Genomic DNA, 27,104 nt, shown 5'->3' on the forward strand with positions numbered 1-27,104 from the left:
CGGAGACCACACTGTCCCGCGAGGGTCCCCCCCACCTCCGGCTTAGCCACTGGAGCGACGTCCCTCCGCCGAGCCGACTTCTAAAAGTTCCGATTTTGTGCTCCGCGGCTCTATCACTTGCCAGAAGCGGCCGACGGAGGCCCCCTCCCCCGCCGTCTATCCTCCCGAATATCGCCTCGGATTCACTTCTCCGCACGTCCTACCTTCCAGTAAGTGGTCGCTTCTCTGTTCAGAGAGTTGTTGCTACTCTCCTCTTCGATCTCCTGTTGAGTTCGTAGGTGTTCAGAATGGTTTGATCCCTATTCAGCTGAATTCCTGAGACCAGATGAAATCCAGGTCTCCTACTCCTCTGCCATCTTGCTCCCTTCCCTAACAATTTTTAACAGCTTTATTTAGATAATGGTTCTCATACCATATAATTCACCCATTTCCTGTGTACACAATTCACTGGTGTTTAATATATTCATGGAGTTGTGGTATCATCACAATAACCAATTTGAGAGCATTTTCATCACCCTGAAAAGAAACCCCTTAGGTGGAAACATTTTCCATTGCCTCTTTACCTTCGGTGTTACAATATAGGCATCTGAGGGTACTCATACTTGTAACTTTTTGAATTATTTTTCCGAAGTAAAGTTTTAGGGTTTTTTCTATATCCCTTATGCTAAAAACTACCCAATGTGTGCCGTGTAACGGGCACTTGACATGACCTGGAAATATGGAAAATTGTATTTTTCAGTTTGGGGAAGTTCTAATTTTTCTTCTTCTTCCTCCTCCTCTTGTACCTTTTCCTCTCCTATTCTCTCCATTTCTCCTGCCAATTTTTTTGAAATTACTATTATTTGCATGTTGAATCTCTTGCATTAATTTTTTCCTTCTGGCTTAAAATGCTAACCAATCTTCACCTTGTTCCCTCCTTTTCATCCTTCATATTTCAGCTCACACACCGCCTCCCCAGGAACACCTTCCCTGTGCAGCCCTAGACTAAGTCAGCCCATCCCCACCCCCACCATTTATAAGCTGTGTGTGTTTTCCCTTCGGATAATGTCACAGTTGCAGTCTGGTAATTACTTGTATAATTAGTTATACAATCCCTGTCTTCCCCAGCAGACAAGCTCTCCGAGGAGGAGAGCCAGGTTTGCATTGGGCTTCCCTCTGCCCCAGTGCCCGGCACACCCTCCCCCTAGCTGCTACTGACAAATATTCGGTGCATGAGGGAACGAGGGTGGTATGTGCTAGGAAGAGCAGAGTTTGAGCTGAGGTTGGCACAGTTTATGAAGACAAGTTTCAGTAAGCAGAAAAACGATGTTCACCCTGTCCAGGGGCTGTCCAGAACATTTGGAGAAAGCCAGTTTCTGTTCACGGAACAGCTGTTTATCGCACGAGGCTGTCAGGTGGCTGAGCTGTGTTCCGTGAGGTCACTACAGCCCCCACCTTCTTCATGGGTCATGTATTTGTTTCTGAGTCCTTCCTTTTATTTAGGCAAATTAATGGGAGCATGTGGAGGGAGCTTGTATCATGTGATACCCATCCTGATAGGTAAACTGTCATATAAGCCCTGGAAAACTCTGTGCCTCGGTTTCCTCACTAATTAATCAGCAGTGACTCTTGCCCCTTCCTCAAAATGGGTTTGAACAAAGCAAATGGAGAATTACCGTGTGTTTTTGAATTGTCAGTTTGGGATTTCTAAACTTCAGTACTGACGGCACCTTGGGCTGGAGACCTCTTTGCTAGGGAGTCTGTCCTCTGCATTTTAGGATGTTCTGTGGCATTCCTGGCCTCTGTCCGCTAGGGGGCCCCCTGGTAGCACCCTACTTGGCACCCTAACCCCAATTCATGAGTCAGCAATGTCTCTAGATGTTGCCAAATGTCCCCTGGGGGGCAAAATCACCCCTAGTTGAGAAACATTGTTGTACACACAGACATGGAGTCTTTTTCCAGTCAGATACCACTGGTGATAGTGTCCAGGGGCCAGCTGGCATTCCCCAGTGTAGGGGAGACACACCCACACAATTGCTGGAGTGCTCAGCAGGGCATATTGAGTGTTGGGTTGGATTTGGAAGAGTTTTCAGAAGTCTCCCATGGCCAGTACAATGACCCTCTTGTTCTTGGCAGTTGGGCTCATGGTGGGTACCAAACAGAATGCACCTCTTTCTGGAAGTGTTTCTGACATTGGGTTGAAGAGGCCAGATGTTTTGAGAAACACCAGGTAACTTACACTGTGGTAAGGGGACCGTGACGTCAAACATTGATTTGTCAGATTGGAAGGAATTTCCTTAGTGTGTGTTTGAACTCTCCCATCCACTCTTGGAGAGAGACTGGTGTGTTGGGGTAGGCGGTGACTTAGATTTCTGTGGCTGTCATTTTCTGGCCAAGCCCTAAGCTTCCCATTCATTGCCTAGAATTAGGTAACTTTTATCCTGCTGGGACCACGGTGGTAGGACATGTCGGGACCCACAGGCCTAGGGAAGGAGAGAAGGGGTCTAGAATGAGTCTAAGAATGGAACCAGAATCAGAGTGGGGTTCTTGTGGTAGGCAGATGTTCCTCCCACAGAATGTCCACATTCTAATCCCCAAAACATGAGAATATGCTACCTTAGATGGCAAAGGGGACTTTGCAGTTGTGATTAAGTGAAGGACTTAGAGATGGAGAGTGGATCCTGGACCAAGTTGGACAAAGCAAAGAAACAGATTCTCTCTTAGAGCCTCCAGAAAGGAACCAGCCCTGTTGACAACTTGACCTTAGCCCAGTGAGACTTCTATCTGACAGAACTGTAAGATGATAAAAGTATGTTGTTTTAGGCCACTAAATTTGTGATAGTTTGTTACATCAGCCATAGGAAATTCATATAGCTCTCAGAGTCTTTAGAAGACAAAACAAGAGTCCATAAGGCCCAAAGCAGGGCACTTAGGAGCAGCCATTCTGGAGCGAGTGCTGATCCTTGTTTCACATGGTAACCCTTGGCCTGCTAGAGGGTTGTGTGTTTGTGTGTGTGCATGCGTGTGCATGTGTGTGTGCGTGTTTGCACTGTCCAGCATACAGAGCCTTACAGAATGGAGACATGGCTCACCCTGAGCAGAAACTCAAATCCCAGCTTACTTGGAAGGGCTTATGTCCAACTACTTAGAGCATGACACCCACACATCTCTATTCCACTTTAGTGCTTACATATCCTTTGTCTGGTGCTATTATTATTATTATTTTTTTTTTTTTTTTGAGAGAGAGAACATAGGGAAGGGCAGAGGGAGAGGGAGAGAAAGAGAATCTTAAGCAGGCTTCATGCCCAGTGCAAAGCCCAACATGGGACACGATCTCATAACGCTGAGATCATGACCTAAGCTGAAATCAAGAGTTGGGCACTTAACTGACTGAGCCATCTGGGGTGCCCGTTGGTCCTATTATTTTTATCAGGGCATTGGAAAGAAGGTGAGATTTTTTGTAGTACATCTGCTGTGTTCCTGAGTACTAGAGTTGATATATATATATATATATATATATATATATGTATGTATATATATACACACACACACACACATATGTATATATATGAGCTCATTTAATATTCATAAATGGCAGACGTTACAGTATAGTAATAATGCTGATCTGCCATTTCTCCACATTCAGTTTTGCTGGAAAGCACAATGAAAAGTGTAGGATTTGGGAGACCAGGCTGCCCTGTTTCTTTTGGCTCTTCTCAAATATCCCTAGTAATGGTAGCGATCTCTGTTTCCTAATTCACCTGCTTTCCTCAAGCTGCGGTGGGGAATTTGGCTCCTGGCTGGCCGGGCACATGATTATCTGCCCTCAGCCGACCTCAGTTACTTGGTGGGGCCAATAGGGATTTCTGAGAACATTTGCCCTTGCCTTGCTGTTCCTTGCCTGTTTCCAGGTACAACAGTCTGGACTGGAGGTTGTCTCCCCTTATGACACATACTTTACTGAAGTCAAAAGATGTAGCCAACCTACTCCAGGATCCTAATCAAGGCTATGTTGTCCCAGCCTCGTTGGACCTATGGACTGAGTCACAAAACACAGCTGGCCTCAGTTTCACTGCTTTGCCGCTGCAGAACAGTTGTCAGCTTCCCAGCCTGGGCTCATCCTCTCTGCCTCCCTCTGACCTAGCATGCTGCACGTTTAAGGATCACTGAACCTTCAGTTCCTTTTTGAATAGGACTTCCTTGGGTGACAATTGCCAAGTCCTACGTTGAGACACATGGTATGTCTCAGGGAGCTTAAGAGCAGGAGTGGAGGTTGTGAACTCTGGCTGGAACCTGGGGTCCAAGCACTGTTGGGACCCTCTCTCTGAGGGTCTTGATTTTGAGCTTCCCTGTGCTTCCAGCTCACTATTCTCTCTCTGTAGACTGGCCTCTGGCCTCTGCTTCTCCAACTACATGATGGGGAATGGGACTGCCATCAGCACCCAAGGTTTACAACTTATAATTGCAGCTACATCTTGGTTTCAAATCCAGAATTCCAGGGAAGAATGTATTGGCCCCACTTGAGTCAAGTGTCAAGTGTAGGCAAATCAGCTGGGCACATCGTCAAGGTACTGTGATTGGCTGAGTACCCACATTAGGCTGTGCAGCTGTGGCCAAGGTGCAGAGTCCTGCTACCTAAAACATTTCCAAAGGTAATCAGTCATGTAGAAGGATACTAGTGAAAAGGTAACACCCGAAAATGATAGGGCTGAACACACAAAATAATGCGTTTAGACAGATAGAGTTATAGTCCACTACTATTTTTGGAACACCTTCAAATACTTGAGATTCTCAACTCTTTATTTATTGAAAACAACTGATGTTCCATAATATTCATTAGAAAAGTTTAAAGTATAGATTTCAGGTTCAGTTCATGTTCTTGATGTTCAATTTCTTGAGTTTTGAAAGTTGTTTTAGTGACCATATATCACCCTGTGTTTGTGTTTGCAGAAAGTGAGATTATTTGCAAGTATTGAGAAATGCTGATTATAGGGTTAAGATGTAAGCATTTTTGACGGAGAGCAATTACTATGCATCCGTGTACAGCTCCAGAGAACTTGTGTAAGTAACCCACACATTTGGTGATTGCTCTGGGGATGCTGAAATCCTGTAGGTAGAGCCTAGGGAAAAAAGTATGAGGAAGACCGAAGGATGGGAAGTGGGAACACCGAGGTTTGGAGAAACAGGAATACAATTGGTCTGACCCTTTCCTCCTGACCAGCCCAGTTAGCAGCTACATCCTTCACGACAAACTTGGCCTGTTCTTCTTAGATAAAGTAAGATCCTGTGTGTGGAGGCATTTTATAAACTGAAGTGCCATATGAACTCTTATTGGGAAATGCTACTATAGTTGCTCTTTCAAAAAAGAAAAAATTGTATTTATATGAAATTACAAGGGCAAAGATTTTATTTTTTTTCTTAAAATATGTCTGTTAAGAGGTGAATGTGGCGTCTTCACATACATCCCTTCACAAGAGATGATTGTGACATTTTCCTGTGTAGAAACCTATTATACAACGTTAGATAAATGTTTTAGCCTTCTCAGTATGTAATATTTGATAGATACGAAAGAACTGATGTAATATATATAAATGTATTAAGCATTACAGTGAAACCAACACTCATGAACCCATTTATGCCAATAATACAGAAATTATCTGTGTGCTCTTTCCTGATCCCATCTATGTGCTTCTTCCCAGGAATGGAACCATTCTCCTTCTGAGGAGTTCGTCATGCCCTTGCCTTTTAAAAACAGTCTTATCACTGTGTATCACACATGCAAAAAAAAAAAAAAATTCTCTTTCTTGTTTTGAGCTTTACAAAAATGATTTTATACTTTAGGTAGCTTTTGGAACTTGGCTTTTTTCACTCAACGTTATGCTTCAAAGATCATCCATGTTGTTGCCTGTAGTTGTGATTCATTCATTTGTATTATTTAACTCTGTGAATATGCCATTTATACACTCTTCCTTGACATAGACTGGATTTCTCCCTTTTCAGCCTTTCATTATTTTATTTTATTATTATTTTTTCGCTCTTAAAAATAATGTTGCTCTTTCCATTCTTGTGTCTGTCTCCTGGAGCACGTGTACAAGGAAATCTCCATGATCTATATTTAGGAATAGAATGTCTGAGTTGAAAAGTATGCAGATGTGACAAATTGTTTCCCAGAATGGCTATCTGTGTATCCTCTCTTTCTCCAGTGGTGTTTTAGAGTTGCTCCACATCCTCACCACTGGTTTCTTTATGGTGTCTTTTGAAAAGTAAAAGTTTTTAATTTTTTTGGTTTGATTTTAATTGTTTTTAATTTTTATTTTTTAGAGGGAGAAAGAAAGAGTGTGCACATGAGCTTGCAAGTGGTGGGGAGGGGCAGAGGGAGAGGGAGAAAGAGAATCTTAAGCAGGTTCCACACTCAGCACGGAACCCCACACGGGGTGCAATCTCACAACCCTGATATCAGGACCTGCGCCAAAATCAAGAGTTGGAATCTTAACCAACTGAGCCACGCAGATGTCCCTAAAAGTTTTTTAATGTAGCTCAATTTATTTATCTTTTATGGCTAGACTGATTGTGTCTTATATATAAGATCCTTACATACCTCATGGCTATGAGGTAATTCTCTTATGTATTCTTTAGCTTTTTTAAGTTTTAAGTTTTTAAAATAGTTTATCAATTCAGTAGTGATTTTTGTGAAAGATACGAAACATAAGGTCCAATTTCAGTTTCCTTTAATATTAATATCCAGTTGCCTTACGACCATTTATTTAACAGTTCATTTATTTCCTGCTGATATGCAAGACATTGCTATCAAGTTTATATATGTGCATGGGTCTGTTTCTGGGCTCTCAATTTTGTTCCATTTATAAATTTGTCTGTATGTCCATCATTATCACAATATCTTACTAAAGCTCTTCAAAATAAGTTCTGATATCTTGATAGGACAGTTCCCTCCACTGTTTCTTCTTTTCATAAAGCATCTTGATTATTTTCCTTCATATAAATTTTAGGATCAGTTTGTCAAATTTCTTTAATATGCTATTGGGATTTTTCGTGCGAATTGACTCGTTTACAGTATTTTTCTATCCACAAACATGGTATGGATCTCCACTTATTTATATCCTTTAAAATGTCTTTTAATGAAGTCTTCTCTGTAAATGTCTTACACGTCTTTTGTTCATTTTATCTCTAAGTACCTGATTTTTGGCTGCTAGTGTATAGAACTGTAATGAGTTTTGTATAGTAGCCCTATATCCAGTCACCTTGCTGAACTATCTTAGCAAATATAATTATTTTTCTAGTTTCTTTTGAGTTTTCCTTGTAGACAGTTAAGTTCTTCAGGATTTAAATTTGTCGCTGTTTCTTTCTCATGGAGAATATATTCGTGTGTGTTTAATGATTTTTAAAAATTTGAGCTCTCATGTGATTGAATTTAGCAAAACCTCTGAGAGCTTAAACTGAAGACTCTTCTTTAGAGAGGATTTGCGTTTGCTTCTTTGGGGAGCCAAGCAGACCACTATGGTTCTAAGACCATTTCAGTCCCCTTTAAGGGTCCAAGGAAAAGTCCCTGGTTCAACTTCTCCAACTTTTGTTGTCCTAGGCTTTGTGTTTTTGATCCCAGCACTGTTACCTGCATGTGCATTTTTCCCTAAGGCAACCCCCCCCCCCAGCTCTTCTTTTCCTTGGAGATTTCCTTTACTTGCTTGCAAGCCCACTGATGGTTTAAAACATTCCTTTGTTTTGTGTGTAACCAGGATCCAGTTGTATTGTAGCAGAAGGCTTGGCAAGCATTTAGTATGCCATTTTGTTGGTGGGGGGCATTCTTGGTTTTTATTTAAACCAAAGCAAAGTCAGGTAATAAAATATCTGAATGTGTTCCAGTTCTGTTTTGTTTTGTTTTTGTTTTGTTTTTGTAGCCCTCCTTCCCTATTTTCCTGATCTGAAGGAAGGCTGAATTGGTAGGGAATGTGGTAATCTCATACAAGATTAGGATTTTTGCTTTTTGTTTTGGTTTGGTTGCTATTTATTTATTTATTTTTTTGTTTTAAGTGAGGGAGCTGGCTGGAGACCACAGGAGAGTCCCCTCCCTCTTTCTACAGTCAGGAAGTCTTTGACACAAATGCTTCTTTACTTGGGCTGCATTGCTTTGAGTTGAAATCTCCAGTCACAGAGAATTAAATGTCAAGGTGGTTTTGTGATGTGGAAAAATCTCTCTGAGGCAAGTGGAAAAAAGCCACACAACGTGCTGTGAATTTCAAACCTTCCCCAAGGATTAAGAGGCCAGAAACCATGGACATTATAGCTCCAAGAGCTTCGAAGCTGGCTCTGTAATAACAACGGATGTGCCTGTGACAAAACAATAAAATATGCAGCTTTTGTGTTAGATAGGGAGTAGGAGCACTCACTAGCCTGCCCCCCCTTTCCATTCCTCTAAGCCACACACCCTTCCTCTCTCCCTCCACCACTGCCCTTGTCATAACACTTAATCATATTCTCTTCAAATGTCCAGCTTACCTCCCTGTCTTCCTCATTAACCTCTGAAACCCTTGAGTAAAGAGATCATATATAATTTATCTTTGTTTTTTCTGAGGCTGGCATGATATTTGTAATACAGTAGCTGCAGGGTGAGAAGCAGGACTTAACACATTCCACAATGTTTTCATGTGGATAGAACTTTCAGGCAAAATTCAGTCCTACTATGGCATTACTGATTGCACAAATCCCTCTTCTGTCATCCTGGATTATCAACCTTCTTAATTTTAATTAAGATTTAATTAATTCTTAATTTCTTTATGGTTGTGTCAGATTGTTACCATTACTGGGGTGCAAAGGGTTAAGCTGGAGGATTAGTTGCTTCCTGGAAGTGTCTGGAGGAGCACCTGCGTTAAGTTTACAGTTCAACTGCAGTCCTGTATGTTGTATAGCATTTGACATTGTCTTCATTACAATAATGTCATTCTTCTTAAGAGCTTAGGTTTATGGATCAATTACTATGTTCCAGGCACTATGCTCAGACCCTCTATGCATTACCTCATTCAGTCTGTATTCACTGTACAAAGACATAGAGTTGTTACCTTGTTTCACAGCTGGAGCTCAAAGGTTACATAACTCTCATACAGGTCATAGCTAGTAAGGAAGAGCTAGGATTTTAGTTTAGGCTTCTTCTTCTTCTTTTTTTTTTTTTTTAGTTTAGGCTTCTTGACCTCAAAGCCTGAGTGAGGTCTTAACCACTATACTAATAGATCTCCCAATCTATAAATTAACATATGACCTCCTTGTAGGTATCATTATTTTCAGAAGGTTTGACAGTTTGTCAAGTTTATAGAGTTAGTAAATGACAAAGCTGGATTTGAGCTCAAATGCTTAGCACTCATTTCCCTACTCATACTCTTACTGTACATTTACTAAATGCCATAACAGTAGCTTCAAGTTGTGTGTGTAAATAAAACAATGTGTCAGAAGCCAGTATAGTCAAATTTTTAAAGTACTGAAAGAAAATAAATGTCAACCTAGAATTGCCAGCGAGAATATCATTCAAAAATGAAGAAGAAATAAAGCCATGTTCAGACAATAAGGACTGAAAACATTTATTGCCAGCATACCTGATTAAAAATAAATATCTAAGGGAGTTCTTCAAGCAGAAAGAAAATGATCCAGATGGAAATATGGAAATACAAAAATAAATGAAGAATACCAGAAAAGGTGGGGCACCTGGGTGGCTCAGTCAGTTAAACTTTGGACTCTTGGTTTCAGCTCCGGTCATGACCTCAGGGTTATGGGATTGAGCCCCACATTGGGCTCCATGCTCAGAATGGATTCTGCTTCAGATTCTCTCTCCCTCTCCCTCCCTCCCTCTCTCAAATAAATAAAATCTTAAAAAAAAGAATACCAGAAATGGTAAGTAAGTAGGCTTATGAATATTAACTGTACGAAACAATAGTAATTTGCTACAAAATTTAAAAAATATGTAGGATAAAAATGAATTAAATATTAACTATAAATATACTTAATATGACTATTAACACTAAAAATATATATAGAATTAAAAATTAAAATTGAGTTCCAAAATAATGCAAAAGATAGAGAGAGGTAAATGGACTTATTGGATGGTTCTAGTATTATCATGGAAGTGGTAGAATTGTAATTTGAATAAGACTAGAAACTTAAGGATACATATTGAAATATTTAAGGTAATTATGAAAAGAATAATGTGAGTGTATAACTAGTAAGTTAATAAAGAGAAAATAGAATAAGAAGGATATTTGATTATCAAATAAAAATGTAAAAAAGAGAAAGAGAAATGAAACAGATGGGTCAAATAGAAAAAAAAATAGTAAGATGATAGATATAAATCCAAATATAACACTGATTACATTACCTTTAAATGAGCTACAATCTCCAGGAGAAGAATAATATGATCATACTGTACTTAAAGAAGAAACCTCATAAAACTAAACCATGCTATTTACAGGAGACATAGTTTAAATTTTAATGGAATGGAAAGAAATACATATATCCTAACCAAAATAAAACAAGTTAGCTATCCTAATATCAGACAGAGTTGACTTTAAGTCAAGAAACATTGATAGAAATAAAAAAGAGAAATTTTTTAATCATAAAGGAGTCAGTTTACTAGTACTATATGACAGTCTTAAATCTGTATGCACTCAATAGCATAGCTACATTTTTTATATATTTATGGCAAAGGTTTAGAGAACTAGAAGGAGAAACAGATAAATTCACAGTCAGATTGATATTCTTTTACATACCTCTTTCCATAGCCAATAGAATAAGCAGACACAGACTCATCAAGTATACAGAAGATGTGAATAACACAATTAGTATAAATTTATCAAAATTTTATATGTGGAACACTGCACACCATAATTACAGAACTGACGTTGGTTTTAAGTGCACTGGAACATTAGTCCAAATTGACCATATGCTGAGCCATAAAGGACGTCTCAACAATGTCAAAAGATTGACATGATTCAAAGTTTGTTCTCTGTCCATGATGGAGTTAAATTAGAAATCAGTAATAAAAACAAAACTGGAAAAGCCCCCACACCTGTAAATTTAAAATTATACTCCTAAGTAGTTCATGTTTAAAGGAGAAATCACAACTGGAATTAATATTTTGAACTAAATGATAATGAAGATATGACATATAAAAATTATGGCATGTGGCTAAAGCAGTGCCCAGAAAGAACTTTAACTTAAATGCATATATTAGGATTGAAGACTGAAAATTAATGGTCTTAAGGAACTATACAAAATGAACAGCAAATCAAACCTAAAGAATGTATCAAGAAGAAAACAGTAAAGATAAGAGTAGAAAGTAATAAAATATTAGTTTGCACCTTAGGAAATTTCTGGTAGTCAGCCATTTTGATCTATAAAAATGATTGTTTCATGTGGGCCATATGGTGCCCAACAGGAGATCCATATGGTTTTATGTGGTTCCTATAGGAAACAAATAATAGGGTAAACAAAGCCAAAAGTTGGTTCTTTGAAAATATTAATAAAATTAATAAACTCTTGGCTGATTAGGAAAAGAGAAAAAAATCAACTATCAACATCAAAATTGTAAAAGGGAGAATCACTAAAAATGCTACAGACATTAGGAAGACAATAAAGTAATTCTAAGAACAGGTTTATGCCAGTAACATTGAAAATAGTTGAAATGCGATAATTATTCAAAAAGCACAAGTTACTAAAACTGACAGAAGAAGAAATAGAATATCAGAGTAGTCTAATATCTACTAAAAATATCAGTTCATTATCAAATATTGCCCCCCAAAACCTCTTAATTTCAGAAAGTTTGATTGAATTCTTCCAAACATTTAAGAATGAAATGGCACTTAAAAAAAATACAGAGAATGGAAACAGGGAAGCATTTCCCAACTATGAGTTAGCATAACCTTGATATCAAAATCTGATGAAGACATTACAAAAAGCAAAATTATGGAAAATTTTTTTTCATGAACATAGATACAAAAAATACTAAGCAATATATTACTAAATTGAGTCCAGTAGTATATAAAAAGGATCATGTATCAACACCAAATGGAATTTATTCCAGGAATATAAGGGTGTTTTAGCCACAATTGTAATCAAACACTGTAATTCACCACATAAACAGGACTAAAGAGAAAAATCATATGAACACTCTGATACATGCAGAAAAGGCATCTGAGAAAATTCTATAGTCATTTGTGTTTAAAAGAAAAAATTCCTTTTAAACTAGGAATAAATAATAACTTCCTTAATCTGAAAAAAAAATCTGTAAAAAAAACCTATGGTATAGTCAAGCTCCTTGCAGTGAGGGGCCGCAGGGCCCATACTGTAGCATCTGCTTAGATGCTTCTGCAGTGGGTCCAAAGTTTGTGTGTATGGACTCATTTCAAGAACTGTAAGTTTCTATAATGTTAAAAAACGCCCAAACAACAGGAATTGCACATTGTCCTATTATATCATTAGAAAGTAGTTTGATAGAAACCGAAAGACTTTATCCAGTGTTTTCTGAACATGGACATGATATGGAGCTGCAGCAACTATATTACAACCCAAAGACAATAAGTGTGAAAAATGAGTATAGCTTGATGTTTTCTTAGAACTCTGAGACAAGTATGGAAAATGAACGTAGAAGGGTGTCTTCTTAGAACTCTGAGACAATATGGAAAAATGAATGTACACCTAGTCCTCTTGTGAACATTCTCTTAGGGCTCTGCGATAGCAAGTATGACAAATGAATGTCTATTGATGTTGACTCTGGCACAATCAGTCAGCTGAGTAAGTCCCAGCGGCAGCAAACATCCAGATTTTATTGTTATTTGAAAAATAAAGAACTCATACTTCATTAAAGTAAAAACAAAGAAACAAAGGGAAAACCTTACAGGAAATATCTTACCCAGTGGGGGAATACCTAAACCTTTCCTTCAATCTCGGGAATCAGACAAGGAGCTATTACTACCACTTCTTTCAGTGTTGAATTGGAGATCCTAACCAGTGTAACAAATAAGGCAAGAAAAAGAAATAATAGACTTAACATTTGGAAATAAAGAAGCAGAACTGTCATGGTGCTCAGATGACATTGCCATGTCCTTAACAACATCCAGAGGAATCCCAGACTATTAGAATTAATTAATGAATTAGCGAAGTAGCTGGCTAAAAAATCAACATACAAAAAGCATTTGTATTTCTACATACTAGCAACTAACAAGGAGAAAATAATATTTAAAGTAATACCATTTATAAAATCATCAAAAACATCAGCTACTTAGGAATAAATCCAGCAAAAGATAAGTAAAATAAGGTCTAAATAAAGAGAGGAATATACCATGTTTATGGATTAGGAGACTTAATATTGAAATATCTTGATTCCCTTAAAACTGACCTATATATTTAGTGCCATCTCAATTAAAATCCAAAAATCCTTGTTTTGGAAATTGATGAGGTGATTCTAAAATTTATATGGGAACACAAAGGGCCAGGAATAGTCCAGGAAACTGTGAAAAGCAAAACCAAAATGGGAAAATGTACACTACCAGATATAAAGACTTACTATAAAGCTATAGAAATCAAGACAGGATGGGTTTAGCACTGATAGGAAATAGACCAAGAGAAGAGAATAGAGCATCAAGAAACGTGCCTATCACATGATCTATAGCAAATGGGTCACTGATGTGCCATAGGAGAATAATCATATAAATGGTTCTAGGTCACGTGAAAGGCCTTATAGAAAAAAATGTATCTTGACCCCTACCTGTACCATATAATAGTCAACTCTTTGTGGGCTACAGATCTAAATTAAAAGGCAAAGCAATAAAGCTTTTAGAAGAATGCCTAGGAGAATATCTTTATGATCTTGGAATAGGCAAAAATGTATTGAAAAGGGCACAAATACTGAAAAATGTAAAGAAAACAAAGGTTAATTGGACTATGTAAAGATTAAGACGTTCTGTTTATTAAAAAATACCACAAAGATGGGGCGCCTGGGTGGCTCATTTGGTTAGACATCTGCCTTCAGCTCAGGTCATGATCTCAGGGTCTTGGGATTGAGCCCCACATCGGGCTCCCTGCTCAGTGGGCTGTCTGCTTCTCCCTCTTCCTCTGCCCCTACATGTGCGTGCTCTTTCTCTCAAATAAATAAATAAAATTAAAAAAAAAGATACCACAAAGAGAATGAAAAAGAGGATGCAAACTGGAGAAGATATTAGCAATCCATATACCCAACAAAAAACTCCTATCTAGAATATATAAAGAGCTCTTACAAATCAAAATAAGACAGACAATTTAATTAAAAAGGGGGGATGGAACTGGAGGGTGTTATGCTGAGTGAAATAAGTCAATCAGAGAAAGACATGTATCACATGACCTCACTGATATGAGGAATTCTTAATCTCAGGAAACAAACTGAGTGTTACTGGAGTGGTTGGGGGTGGGAGGGATGGGGTGGCTGGGTGATAGACATTGGGGAGGGTATGTGCTACGGTGAGCGCTGTGAATTGTGCAAGACTGTTGAATCACAGATCTGTACTTCTGAAACAAATAACGCAACATATTTTAAGAAAAAAGAAAAAGAAGAAGATAACAGGAGAGGAATAAAAGGGGAGTATGTCAGAGGGGGAGACGAACCATGAGAGATGATGGACTCTGAAAAACAAACTGAGGGTTCTAGAGGGGAGGGGGGGAGGGGGATGGGTTATCCTGGTGATGGGTATCGAGGAGGGCACGTTCTGCATGGAGCACTGGGTGTTATGAACAAACAATGAATCATGGAACACTGCACCAAAAACTAATGATGTAATATATGGTGATTAACATAACAATAAAAAAATTAAAAAAAAATAAAAAGGGGGGAAATTTTTAATAAGCATTTCACAGAAGATGATATTCAGATGCCCAATAAACATACAACGTGTCAAACTTCATTAGTCATCCATGACATTAAAATAAAAATCACCATGAACTAACAGGGCACACCCATCAGAATAGCTAAAATGAAAAAGAAAGATAATACCGAGTGTTGGCAGGAATGTGGAGCAACCAGAACTCTCATACATTGCTTGTTTGAGTGTAAGTAGTTAGTTACTTTGGAAAGCTACTACTGCTGACACATCTGTATCCTGGGACCCTATGATCACACCAAACAGAATTTTGTATAAATTCACCAAAAGATACATACAAGAATATTCATGGAACCGCTGTTCATAACAGCCCAAACTGGAAACTACTCAGATGCTCATTAGTAGTAAAATGGACCAGGTGTCCATTCTTTGAGTGGAATACTAGACAGCAATGAGAATGAAAAAAATCATAATGTGGGCAACAGTATGAATTGTCAAGCACAAGCCTAAGCCTGAGACAAAATGAACAAATATGCATAAACCTGTGGCAGGAGGACCTCTGCCATCACTTTCATTTCAGCAGGAAGGGTAGAAAGGTGGTAGAAAGGAGAGTCGGTTTCATAGAGTAAGTGGGAGACACTAAGTTCGTCTCTGGTTTCCAAACGTTCTGTTAAGGTAGAAATTTTGGAAGTGGAGGAGACTTTCTAATTGGTCTTGAGGTACTTTTGACCATGCTTGGTGGACTGCAAGGCCGCCAGCCCCCTATTGCTTGGCAGAGGAAGTTTCACCCCCATGAAATGGTCTGCATAGCCCACCCAGCCCTGTTTGTCCTGCCTTGTCCCTCGCTCTGCCCTCCAGGAGCACCAGCTTCCTTTTGCATCCTGCAAAGTGCCATGATCTCTTCTTCCTCCATCTGTGAGATGCTTAAACTCCAGTGGGATATAAAGACACTATCAGATAATTCTAGAAAGGTGTATAAAATTATAAGTGGAACTAAACTATGAAAGAAAGGAACATATAAGAAAAGAAATTGGCTAAAATGGAGGATTAGACCTGCCTTATCTGGTAAGGTTTGAAGTCTGAATGATTTAGAGGCAGACAGGATGGGAGAGGAGGATGAAAACAGTATGTGCAAAGGCCCTGAGACAGGAGAGTATAATCATTATCAGGAATTGAAAGAAAGAGCCCAGAAAGCAAAAGGTAAGCAAGAGTCTTAGAGAATGTGATGAGGATTTTGGTCTTACTACCAGAGAAGAGTGGTATTTTAAGCAGGTGGTGACATGATAATACTTCATTAGAAAAACCGGTCTCTAACTGCAGGATAGATTGGGAGGCAGCTTAAATGCCAGGAGACCAATTAGAGGGACCTGCAGCAGTCCTGGCCAGAGAGAATGGGCTGGGGTGGTGGCCGTGAAAATGGAAGGGGTTGGGTAGATTCCAGAAAAATGTGGGAGGTGACATTGACAGAATTTGGTGATGGTCTCAATGGAGGTGTGGGGGGGTGCAGAGAAAGTGGGGTATCACGGAGGACCCTGGGATTTTGTTCCCCTGGGGGGATGCCAGTATCCTTTCTGAGGCAGGAGCTCAGTCTGGCCCAGGTCGGGATGGAGAGCAGGAGCCATGCACCCACCGGTTGGGGTGGGGCAAATTTGAGATGTTGCTGGGACATGAGAAGTGGCGAGAGGTCAGGCAGACAGAGCGAGGGAAGGAGGTCTGCAGTCCAGACAGGAGGTCAGAACCACATAAACAATTAATTGCCCTTCAAACTTAAGTAGTGGATTTGTCCACGTTTGTTTTAAGTTTGAGAAATTATTTGATTTTCATTTCTTTGTTTTTTTTTCTCCCCCTTTCTTTGGACAGCTTATTTTAATTTTTCTTTCTACCCCTCTCTTACTGTGTGCGTGTTTCTCTTGACCCAAGAGGCTTCCTAAGGCTATCACCTCCATCTCTGCAGGTGGGATGGGCCCCTCACCTCGGCAGGCTGCCTTGCCAGATCACTGTGGGGCGTTAGCAGCACACAGACCGACAGACTGCAAAAGGGACTGCAGTTGCAAGGTCTTTAGAGATTATTTGAATGTGGGACACACGTTGGTATTTGGGGTGAGGATATTTTCCAGTGCAGAGGACATGCGCTGTGCCTAGGTGCCGTTCAGAAGGCACGCTGATGCATCTCGGTCTGCAGGCGTGGGCTCAGCCTTCACCCTCCCAGGGGGGAACATGTTGTTTAACAGCTTCCAGCATCTGGCGGGGATTCAGACAAAGCTGGTAGGGAGGAGAGAGGAGAGGAGGCTCGAGGGGAGGGTTTGTTTCCAAGCACCTATTAAAGCACCTAGGAATAATTTTCACAAGTCAGATGAACCAGAATGAAGAAAAGAAGCTCATCTTTCTAAATGAACTTTACTAGGCCATGCTGATTCAGAAACTCAGAACCGTATTGGGATATATCTGGATCCTGAATCCAAGGAGATTTCACAGTAGGAAAAGAAGGACTCCAAGTACTTCAGCTGGCAGGATGTTCTAAAGGATTACTGAATTGGTGTTTCGTTCCAGTATTTTTAAAAATTAAAAAGGATGATGCTCCGAAAGAATCTTCTATATTGGTTAACAGTTAATGTTATGAACAGCTGAGGCTGAGAGACCAAAATGTGTTTTCCCCATGTTGTTTTTTTGGTATGGCCTATCAGATTGACCCCCACTCTGGGAAGTCCATTCATGGCTGTTGTCACCTCAGTGATTTCTCTGCAGCAGGACATGATGGCGGGTCTGGCGTTGGGCCCAGCTAGTGCTGGATTATCACAGGGGGTGGAGGGATTGTCTGCATGGCTGTGACAGCCAAGGAGAAGCCCAGTGTCTCCTAGACAGGCAAGCTGTTTTTTTTGTGGTTGGTGGCATCTAGTTTCTTATGTTTCCAAATCATTTTCGAAATGAAATTTCTAGACCAACTGCAATTTTTACAGAGGTTACTTTTCTGCATGGAACTCTATTCTCGTGTGTGATGTAAATGCTCAATATAAAGAAATACGTAAGTGTTTGTAGATCTTTATGTGTGACCAGTGTGCAGGACTTACGTGGTACCATGCACTGTCCTAAGTGTTTAAGGAGTATTAAACCACCGAGGGCTCACATTAATCCTTTAAGCTTGGTGCTTTTAGGATCCTCATTTTATGGATGAATCAACAGTGACATAGATGGGTCAGTTAGCTGGCCGAGGCCACAGGGAGGGTGAGCAGTGGGGCCAGGCTGTGAACCAATGTTGTCCACCGCTGGGACCGACCAATGACCCTTGAACAATGCAAGGGTTAGGGGCACCGACACCCTGTACCGTTGAAAATCTGTGTATAACTTTTGACTCTCCAAAATCATAAGGAGAGAAAATACATTTATAGTACTGTCCTGTATTTATTAAGAAAAATCCACATGTGAGTGGACCCGTGTAGTTCAGACCTGTGTTGTCAGGGGTCCGCTGTACTTCCTTATTGCTGCACCTCTACATTGAAGAGGTGAACATTTTAAAGATTTATTTATTTATTTATTGAGAGAGAGAGAGAGAGGTGGGGGGGGATGTGGGAGGGGCAGAGGGAGAGGGAGAGGGAGTCTTAAGCAGATTCTGCTCTGAGCGCAGCTCGATCCCATGACCCCAAGATCATGACCTGAACCGAAACCAAGAGTTGGATGCTCAACTGACTGAGCCACCCAGGCGCCCCAAAGGTGAACATTTTAAAATGTGTAGTTCCAGTGATGTTTTATTTTCTTTTAGGAGTGACTGGGTGACCTCCTACAAGGTCATGGTGAGCAATGACAGCCATACATGGGTCACTGTTAAGAACGGATCTGGAGACATGGTGAGTTTCGTGTTCCCTCTGTCTATGTCCTTGGTGTCTGGCTATGTGGGTCCCTGCAAAGAGAGGCAATGTGTGCCCCCTCAGTGTCTGCTGATGCTGTGTCAGCTCAAACCGATGATGGATAATGTCCCCCTCCTCCCTTGCCCCGCTTCCATGCCCTGAAGCTCAGCGCCAAGTGGCCCATGTAGAGCTAATGTGAAATTCTGAGCTGCTGGGATGCGGTTTCTTCCACAATCCACAGGTCAGCCTTGGGGGACACGTGGCACAGGCAATATGCCTGCGCCCCTCACAGCTACTCGGGTGCATCAGTTCTCCAACTTCCTTTAATAATCCATCTTTCCGCTCCATGATTCGCTCCAGATTAGCCAGTTCTGATGATCATGTCACCCTCTTCGTCAGGTTCTCAAGCACATCCTTCCTCCCATGGTATCCAGAATCTTCCACAATCTGATGGTATCTCTGCTTTCAACCTTCTTTCTCTTTCTTACCCCCTGCACACACTCCCCCTGTGTTCCAGGAAAAGGGGGCCAGTTGCTCTGCTCCTTCTGAAGCCCACCTCTGGGCTTCTCCAGCCATTCCAGCTGCTTGTCTCTAGAATCCCTCCCATCCCACAGATCTAAATAGTTTTCCTTCAAGGCCAATTCAAATACCACCTGCTCCCTAAAGCTCTGCCTGGTCCTTTCCTTCTTCTGAAATCCCAGAGCTCCGTGGCTGTCCCTCTGCCATGGTACTAATAGATTTCACCCAGATTATCAAAGTATTCCCTCCTCCTCTCTCCGCCACCCCGGTAGAGGGGGGCTTCCTGAGGGCAGGGTCCATGCCTGATTCATTTCTCTTCCCCTCAATGCCCTGCACACAGTGGGTGCTCCTCAGTGAAATCTTATGGAATCAGTGAATTACCCTTTATCCCTTGATAATCGAGCTCTAAAAGAGTTGCCTTCCCCCCCCCTCCTTGTGCATAAGTAGATATTTGAAGGAAACAGTGAAAAGGAGATCCCTGTCCTCAACGAGCTGCCCATCCCCATGGTGGCCCGCTACATCCGCATCAATCCACGGTCCTGGTTTGACAACGGGAGCATCTGTATGAGGATGGAGATCCTTGGCTGTCCACTGCCCGGTGAGCCTGCCCTTCCCAACTTGCTGCAGGGGTGTTGCTGATGGAGAACAGGTACCTGCCCAGGGTGACCGCAAACCAAGCAATCTTGTTCTCCTGTAAAAAAAAAAAAAAAAAAGTATATCGATTGCAGAATATTTCGAAAACCTAGCTGAGCAGAAAGAAAATAAATAAAAACCTCCCCTAATCCCACTCCGAAACGCCATGAATATTTGGGGGTAGCAAAGTGAGGTGCCAACTGTGGTTGTGCCTCCTGGGATTTTAAGATGATGCACGTTTCGGGGCTGGAAATTCACTCAACGCTACCACTCAGAAGCAAGCAAAAAAAAAAAAATTAGAGAAAATTTTTCGTAGCATATTTAATTGTCCCTGAGTGCTCCCACTACTTGGAGTAGAGGAGGTGGCAGAAGTTAATCTTAAATGTGACCACGTACACAGTCTCTTTCTGTTGAAGTCGCTTTGCTTGGGTGCCTGTGTCTTTGGGTAAATGCCTCTTTATTTCCCGCAGCCTATTTTCACACGATGATATCTGGGTGTGACCTCAGGGGGTCAGGAAGAAGGGGGCTTGAGTTCACGTGTGTGTCCTCTGGATCCTAGCTGGTGTCTGCTCTGGACAGGCTGATCTGGCCTGGCTCGTGGCTGGCTTGGTCTGGCCTTTCAAAATCTGTGAGTTTGTGCCCATATGGAGCCTGTAGATGGCAACCCCTTCATCTTGCCCGGACATCTTCAGGGCAGGAAGCTAGCTCCTAGCACATTCCTAAGGCTCTTCATTAGGGCCTATAGGAATTTCCACATCCCTGTCAACCTACGGTCCATCTCTAGGAACAAGGAACACGGCTTTGGGTTATAGCTTTCCTTACCACTCTTGTCTAGTGGGAGAGTGAGGCCTTGCTACTTTGGGGGTTTGCCCAGTTCTGATGCTCTCAGGAACCACTGTAGCCATCAGGCTATTTCTCTAGCCATCAACCCCCCTCCCCCACTGTGAACTTACCTTTCTTGCTTTTCAAAGCACATTTAATGTCATTTATTGCTTTCCTCTCAATCCATAATATCCAAGTTCTTGCTTTGCCAAGTATGAATTTTTAGAACACAAACTCTGTATTGGTGAGAAAGATGGGTCTATCTGCCTACCTACTCACGCTCACACCAGACAGATTCTTTGTTATATATTTGGACTTACTAGCTTGCAAAAGCTTTTTTTTTTATGTCATTAAAACTATTAGAGACCATCTGTCTTGTGGATGCATTTATCTAGTCTATAGACAAAAATCCTGTTTTTAATCTGCCTTACAGTGGAAAGTTCAGTTTTTTCCAATATTTTGGTTCCATAAAGAACCACACGAGGAACATCTTTGTTTCTGTGTCATTGTGCGTGTTAATGATTACTGTGTAAATTACAGGATTATTCAATTACAGGATGAGTGCTTACGTCAGATTATGATAAATAGGGTCCCTGGTGCAAAGGGTGTGTGCATTTTCAAGGCTGATCCGGAGAGGATGTTGAAGGCCGGCCTGATTTGGGACCTGGGCCTCCTTTTGTAGCTTGTTGGTGCTGGAGTGGTCACCCCAGGTCCCCCCTGCTGCCCCCAGGGCCCGCTGGGCTTTCCAGAGCATGGAGAGTCTGCAGACACAGACACAGGCATGTGTCTGAGAGGCCCTCTTTGTGCCAGGCCAGGAGACTTGCTCTCCTGTGTCACTCAGCACAGCCTCCGTCTGCTTGCTTGAAAGAGCAGGGTCACGGTTTCTCTCTGTGGGCAGGAATTCATTCATTGTTGGTAAAGGGCAAAGGGCACCCTGTGAGAGTCTCATGAAATAAATATTTCCCTGTGAAGTTATGCTTGGTGTGTGTGTATTTGAAGGTAGATCCTTGGGGCAATTTAAACACAAAGACACAACAATTACAATGTGAATTCTAGGTGGGTTTCAAGTACCGACTTGGAATGGCTCTATTTCCAACCCCAAATATTTAGGGCCATTTCTCTTCTAGAAGTTACTTAGCGGTCTGCCCAGAGGGGAACTGGCCCTTGTGCGTGCCTCCTGGTGGCAGTCATATCTAAGGGACTAGGGCAGCCCGGGGGCCCCCTCGTCCACGTGGGTAAGTGAGCCTTGCTCACTGCCCTGCTGTGGGCACCATCCCTTTGTGCAAGTTAATGAGGCCAAAGACAGAGATGACCCAACCAACTCAGCTGCTCAATCCCAAGGTCACCTTGTGGTCTAAATGCAAGCGTCCAGAGTCTTTTCTTCCTGGAACTCTTGTTTCTGAAAAATTCATTTACCTTTTTTCTTCTGCTCTCTTTGTTCTGTGCATACCATCTTCCTGAGAACTCTCAGTTCAGGGCAGAGGGAGGTGGTGATTCTTTTCAAGCTTTCATGAGTAATGTGTCCAGAAATTTTTGAACTGGAAAATGAATTACCGCATGCCATGGTCTATTAATAGGATTTTTAAAGCTCAAAAGGAAAAGAAAATGGAGCGTTGTTTATGGTTACAGTTTCAGTTTTGCAAGATGAGAAAGTTCTAGCGATCTATGGATCACAACAGTGTGTTTATCCTTAACACTGCTCAACTGGACTCTTAGAGATAAGGTTAGGATGGCAAATTCGATGTGTATTGTACCACAATTAAAATTTTTTTAATTCAAAAAAATTTTATTATCCTTTTTTTTTTTCAAATTTGTCTATTTGCGCATAGTTGACACAATGTTATGTGAGTTTCAGGTGTACAGTATGGCGATTGCGCTGTGCTCACCACGGGTGTAGCTCCCATCTGTCACTGGAAACGCTGTTGCAGGATCAGGGACTGTGTTCCCTATGCTGTGCCTTGTATTCCTGTGCCTTATTCATCGCAGAGCTGGAAGCCTGGTTCTCCCGCTCCCCTTCACCCTTGTTTGCCCCCAACTCCCACCCCCCTCCCCTCTTGCAACCACCTGTTTGTTCTCTGTAGTTATAGGCCTGATTCTTTTTGCTCGCTTGTTTATACATTTGGATTTTTAAGATTCCACATGTGAGTGAAATCATATGGTACTTGTCTTTCTCAGTCTGACTTATTTCACTTAATGTAATACCCTCTCAGTTGTTCATTATTTAAAAAAAAAAAAAAAAAAGTCGGGGCACCTGGGTGGCTTAGTTGGTTAAGTGGCCGACTCTTGACTTTGGCTCAGGTCATGATCTCAGGGTCCTGGGATCAAGCCCCACGTCAGGCTCCATGTTCAGTGGGGAGTCTGCTGGAGATTCTCTCCCTCTCCCTGTGCCCCTCCCCACTCGTGCTCTCTCTCTGTCTCTCTCAAATAAATAAATAAAAGTATAAAGAAGTCCTCTTCCCCACATTTGATTGGACTTGCCCATTTTGGATGAGCGTGCATAAAGATCTATGCATATCAGAAGCTGGGGAGAGCTTCCTAAGATACATTTTTAATAATGAATGTTTCAGGTTAAGACACATGCTGGCTGACTTCAAGGTCACAGAGTTGGTGGTTTTTAGCTATTTTGCTGTTGTAAACAATACTGCCATGTGTGCTCTCTGTTTCTGAAAAGGGCCCCATTGCTCTGCCTGCGATTTCCCCACAGGATGACAGGAGCATATCCAGGGGCCCGGCAAATGACTTTCAGGGCCGGGGATGGCTGTGCTTGAGCCCCGGTGCTGCTGAGCAGCTACTCCTGTGAAGGTGTGATTCCGACCTCCCTGGGGAAAGCGCCACTCCTCCCGCCTGCTGTTTTCTGCCACCGGGTCCAAGCGACTGCCCTCCATCTGCGCAGGGCTGAGGTGTCTGGGGTTCTTGGATTCAACTCAAGACCTTGTGAGGAGCTGTGCAGACACCTGGGGGCAGGAGCTCGTTTTCCCTGCAGCTTGGAGGCACTGCTAAGGGCAGATGCCCCCCAGTCATTCCTGTGGGTGGACCAGGACCAAGGGACACGCTGCATCTCCTTCCTTCCTCCTCATGCACATGCCCTCCCAGGCATAAATCACTGAGAAAATATTCCAATCATAAGACCATCACCTCTCTGGCTGACTTGTTTCAGCCAGCCCCACCCCCGTCTCATCAGTATGGTGAAATCAGGGGCAGGATGGGCTCTGTTCGATCAGCAGAGCTGCAGAAGACTTCGTCAGTCTAGTTGCTTTGCTACCTTCCACTTTCCTTCACAAAGGCCACAGTTTGCATACCTACGCATCCCATGGAACTGGTCATTATTTTGGGCCCCGGCCTGGGTTTTGAAAAGACAGGCATCAGAACACAAAGTTGCTGGGGCCCTTATTTTGTCTTGCTTTGCTAAGGGTGACATGTTCAGCCTCTTTTGGATGAAACTAGAAGCGCTCATGGGAAGGGCTGTGTCCCAGCTGCAGGCTGCCTTCGTTGTTACTGGTTGCCCAGGCCTTGTGTGATCTGAAAACAAAGAGAAGAATTCATGTGCCTTTCAGGGAAGCTGGGTGGACAGAAAGGGCATGAGCTCTGACCTAGATCAGGTTCACGGTCTCTATCATCCCCCGGCACCTGTGGTCTTGAGTAACTTGTGGAACTACTCTGTGCCTTGCTTTTCTTCTGCCTGAAGTGGAGATAAGAGCTTCCCTGTAGAACTGGGACTAAGTCTTTCCACTCCTGTATCGCCCTTTCCTAAAGCATCCCTGTGAGATGACTCAAGCCCTCCCTGTGTACCTGTGGAAGGTCCTGAGTCTCCTTTCCCCTCCTGCCCCCCGGTATTTCTGGGGCTGCCTGGGGTGGTCGCCTGCACTTGCCAGGGGGTTGCTTTCTGCCTCCTGTTTCCCATGCCTTCTCCCAGCGCTGCTCCTCGTCAGCTCACACCATCATCCCCCTTCCCCCTGGATTTGAGAGCAGCAGTCCACAGATGCTGATTCACATGAGGGCTGACTGCTTGAGGTTTGGGGATAAAAACAGGGTTTTGTTATGCTGCACATAACAGAGAACTACACAGACCTGACAGTTAACATTTCTGTCCCTAAGACTCCTGGTCACCCCGGTGGAGGGGATCCATGGCCTGCCGCCATGCTGCTGTCCCTAAGACTCCTGGTCACCCCGGTGGAGGGGATCCATGGCCTGCCACCATGCTGGTGTCCCTAAGACTCCTGGTCACCCCGGTGGAGGGGATCCATGGCCTGCCGCCATGCTGCTGAGACTGTGTTCTCTTCTTTCCTCTGCCTCCCATTTCTTGTCTGGCTCTGTCTTCCTCTGACTTCTTGTCTCTTGGGCTTCTGGGTTGGGGGAGGGGAGCGAGTGGGATTGAAATATCATTTCTTTTTTATTTATTTATTTTTAAAGATTTTATTTATTTATTTGACAGAGAGAGAGAGAGAGAGAGAGCACAAGTAAGCAGAGAGGCAGGCAGAGGGAGAGGGAGAAGCAGGCTCTCCGCCGAGCAGGGAGCCCGATGTGGGACTCGATCCCAGGACCCCGGGATCACGACCTGAGCTGAAGGCAGCTGCTTAACCAACTGAGTCACCCAGGCGCCCTATCATTTCTTTCTTTTTTTTTTTTTTTACATCATTAGTTTTCAGTATGGTGTTTCATGAGTCATTGTTTGTGCATAACACCCAGTGCTCCACGCAGAATGTGCCCTCCTTAATACCCATCACCAGGCCAACCCATCCCCCCTCCCCTCTAGCACCCTCAGTTTGTTTTTCAGAGTCCAACATCTCTCATGGTTCATCTCCCCCTCCGATTTCCCCCCTTCATTCTTCCCCTCCTGCTATCTTCTTCTTTTTCTTTTTCTTAAAATATGTTGCATTATTTGTTTCAGAGGTACAGATCTGTGATTCAACAGTCTTGCACAATTCACAGCGCTCACCATAGCACATACCCTCCCCAATGTCTGTCACCCAGCCACCCCATCCCTCCCACCTCACCCCCACTCCAGCAACCCTCAGTTTGTTTCCTGAGATTAAGAATTCCTCATATCAGTGAGGTCATATGATACATGTCTTTCTCTGATTGACTTATTTCACTCAGCATAACACCCTCCAGTTCCATCCACGTCATTGCAAATGGCAAGATCTCATTCCTTTTGATGGCTGCATAATATTCCATTGTGTATATATACCACCTCTTCTTTATCCATTCATCTGTCGAGGGACATCTTGGCTCTTTCCACAGTTTGGCTATTGTGGACACTGCTGCTATAAACATTGGGGTGCACGTACCCCTTCAGATCCCTACATTTGTATCTTTGGGGTAAATACCTAGTAGTGCAATTCATTTCTTTTTTAGATAGAGACCAGGAACTCCCTCCCCCTCCTTTGTCCCATCCTGGCTTGATGGAGCCTTTTGCCTTTCAAAGCCATGAGTTCCACGAGAAGGACTCTGTTGCTCTCCTGGAATTCACGTGGGCTGCACTCCTTCTTCCTTGTCACTGTTCATCTGCCCTTCCGTTGCTGATGCACAGGCCCCCCCCGAAGGCGAAGCAAGAGCCATTTGTTGAGTGCCCTTACATGGTCACTGCAGAACAGATGACATTCTCCCCACTTTCGCCTTCTTTCTTCTTCTCCTGCCCTTGGTTGGACCACTGGTTCTGTGGCTAACTCATTTCTAAGGTCATCAGTCCGCACGGATGGTGGGAGGGTGAGCGAGAAGATGTCTCCTTTCTTCTCCTCCTGGTTTTGTTTTGTCCTCTGTGTGTTTCCTGCAGGCTGTGGCTGCTCTCAGGACCTGCTGATGGGGATAAACCTCTACTTTTCCAGAAACCAGAGTGCCTCCCTCTCATGTCTCCCCCTTGTGCAGAGGACTCAGATTTGGGGATGAGAGAGCAGGTCACATGGGGAACCACAGATTTCCCTCCTGCCCTGGGTTCAGGAACACAGCAAGAAGCCTCCCTCTTACTATACCAGAGTAGCTCCGTTCAGCAAGGCGGGCGGTCCTGCCCCGGTGGGCCTTTCTGTGGGGCATGCCATGACTGACTGCATCGGGTTGAATAGCGTCCCCCACCCCCACCAATTCTTGTCCATCGGGGACCTCGGAATGTTATCTTATTTGGAAAGAGGGTGGCAGGTGTGATCAGCTAAGATGAGGGTGGGCCCTAAATCCAGTGACTGGTGTCCCTAGGAAGAGAAAACAGAGAGACAGAGGGAGAAGGCCATATGACGACAGGGGCAGAGATTGGCGTGATGTGGCTACAAAGCCAGGGGTGGCCATCAACTGCCAGAAGCTAGGAAGAGGCCAGGAAAGCTCCTCCCCTCGAACCTTGAGTGTGCACAGCTCCTCCCACACCTTGATTTCAGACCCCTATCGTGCACAACTGCGAGAGGGTACATTTGCTTTAAGCTGCTTAGTTTGTGATACTTTGTTCTGGCGGCCCTAGAAAACTAGTCCACTAGAGACC

The 27,104-nt window shown here is 42.7% G+C and overlaps 1 protein-coding gene across 4 annotated transcripts in view; it reads left to right on the forward strand.

The window, feature by feature from the left end:
• Positions 1-27,104, forward strand: part of CPXM2 (carboxypeptidase X, M14 family member 2) — a 139,499-nt gene that overhangs the window by 79,582 nt on the left and 32,813 nt on the right. For all 4 annotated transcript variants that reach the window (XM_025880292.2, XM_073884660.1, XM_073884659.1 and 1 more), the window contains 2 exons: positions 18,583-18,667; positions 19,634-19,784. In XM_025880292.2, the coding sequence (XP_025736077.1) occupies positions 18,583-18,667; positions 19,634-19,784 (236 nt within the window). The remainder of the gene's footprint in view (positions 1-18,582; positions 18,668-19,633; positions 19,785-27,104) is intronic.

Source organism: Callorhinus ursinus, unplaced genomic scaffold (assembly GCF_003265705.2).
Source record: "Callorhinus ursinus isolate GAN/ISIS: 27379988/994484 unplaced genomic scaffold, GSC_fseal_2.0 scaffold58, whole genome shotgun sequence".
Lineage (NCBI taxonomy): Eukaryota > Metazoa > Chordata > Mammalia > Carnivora > Otariidae > Callorhinus > Callorhinus ursinus.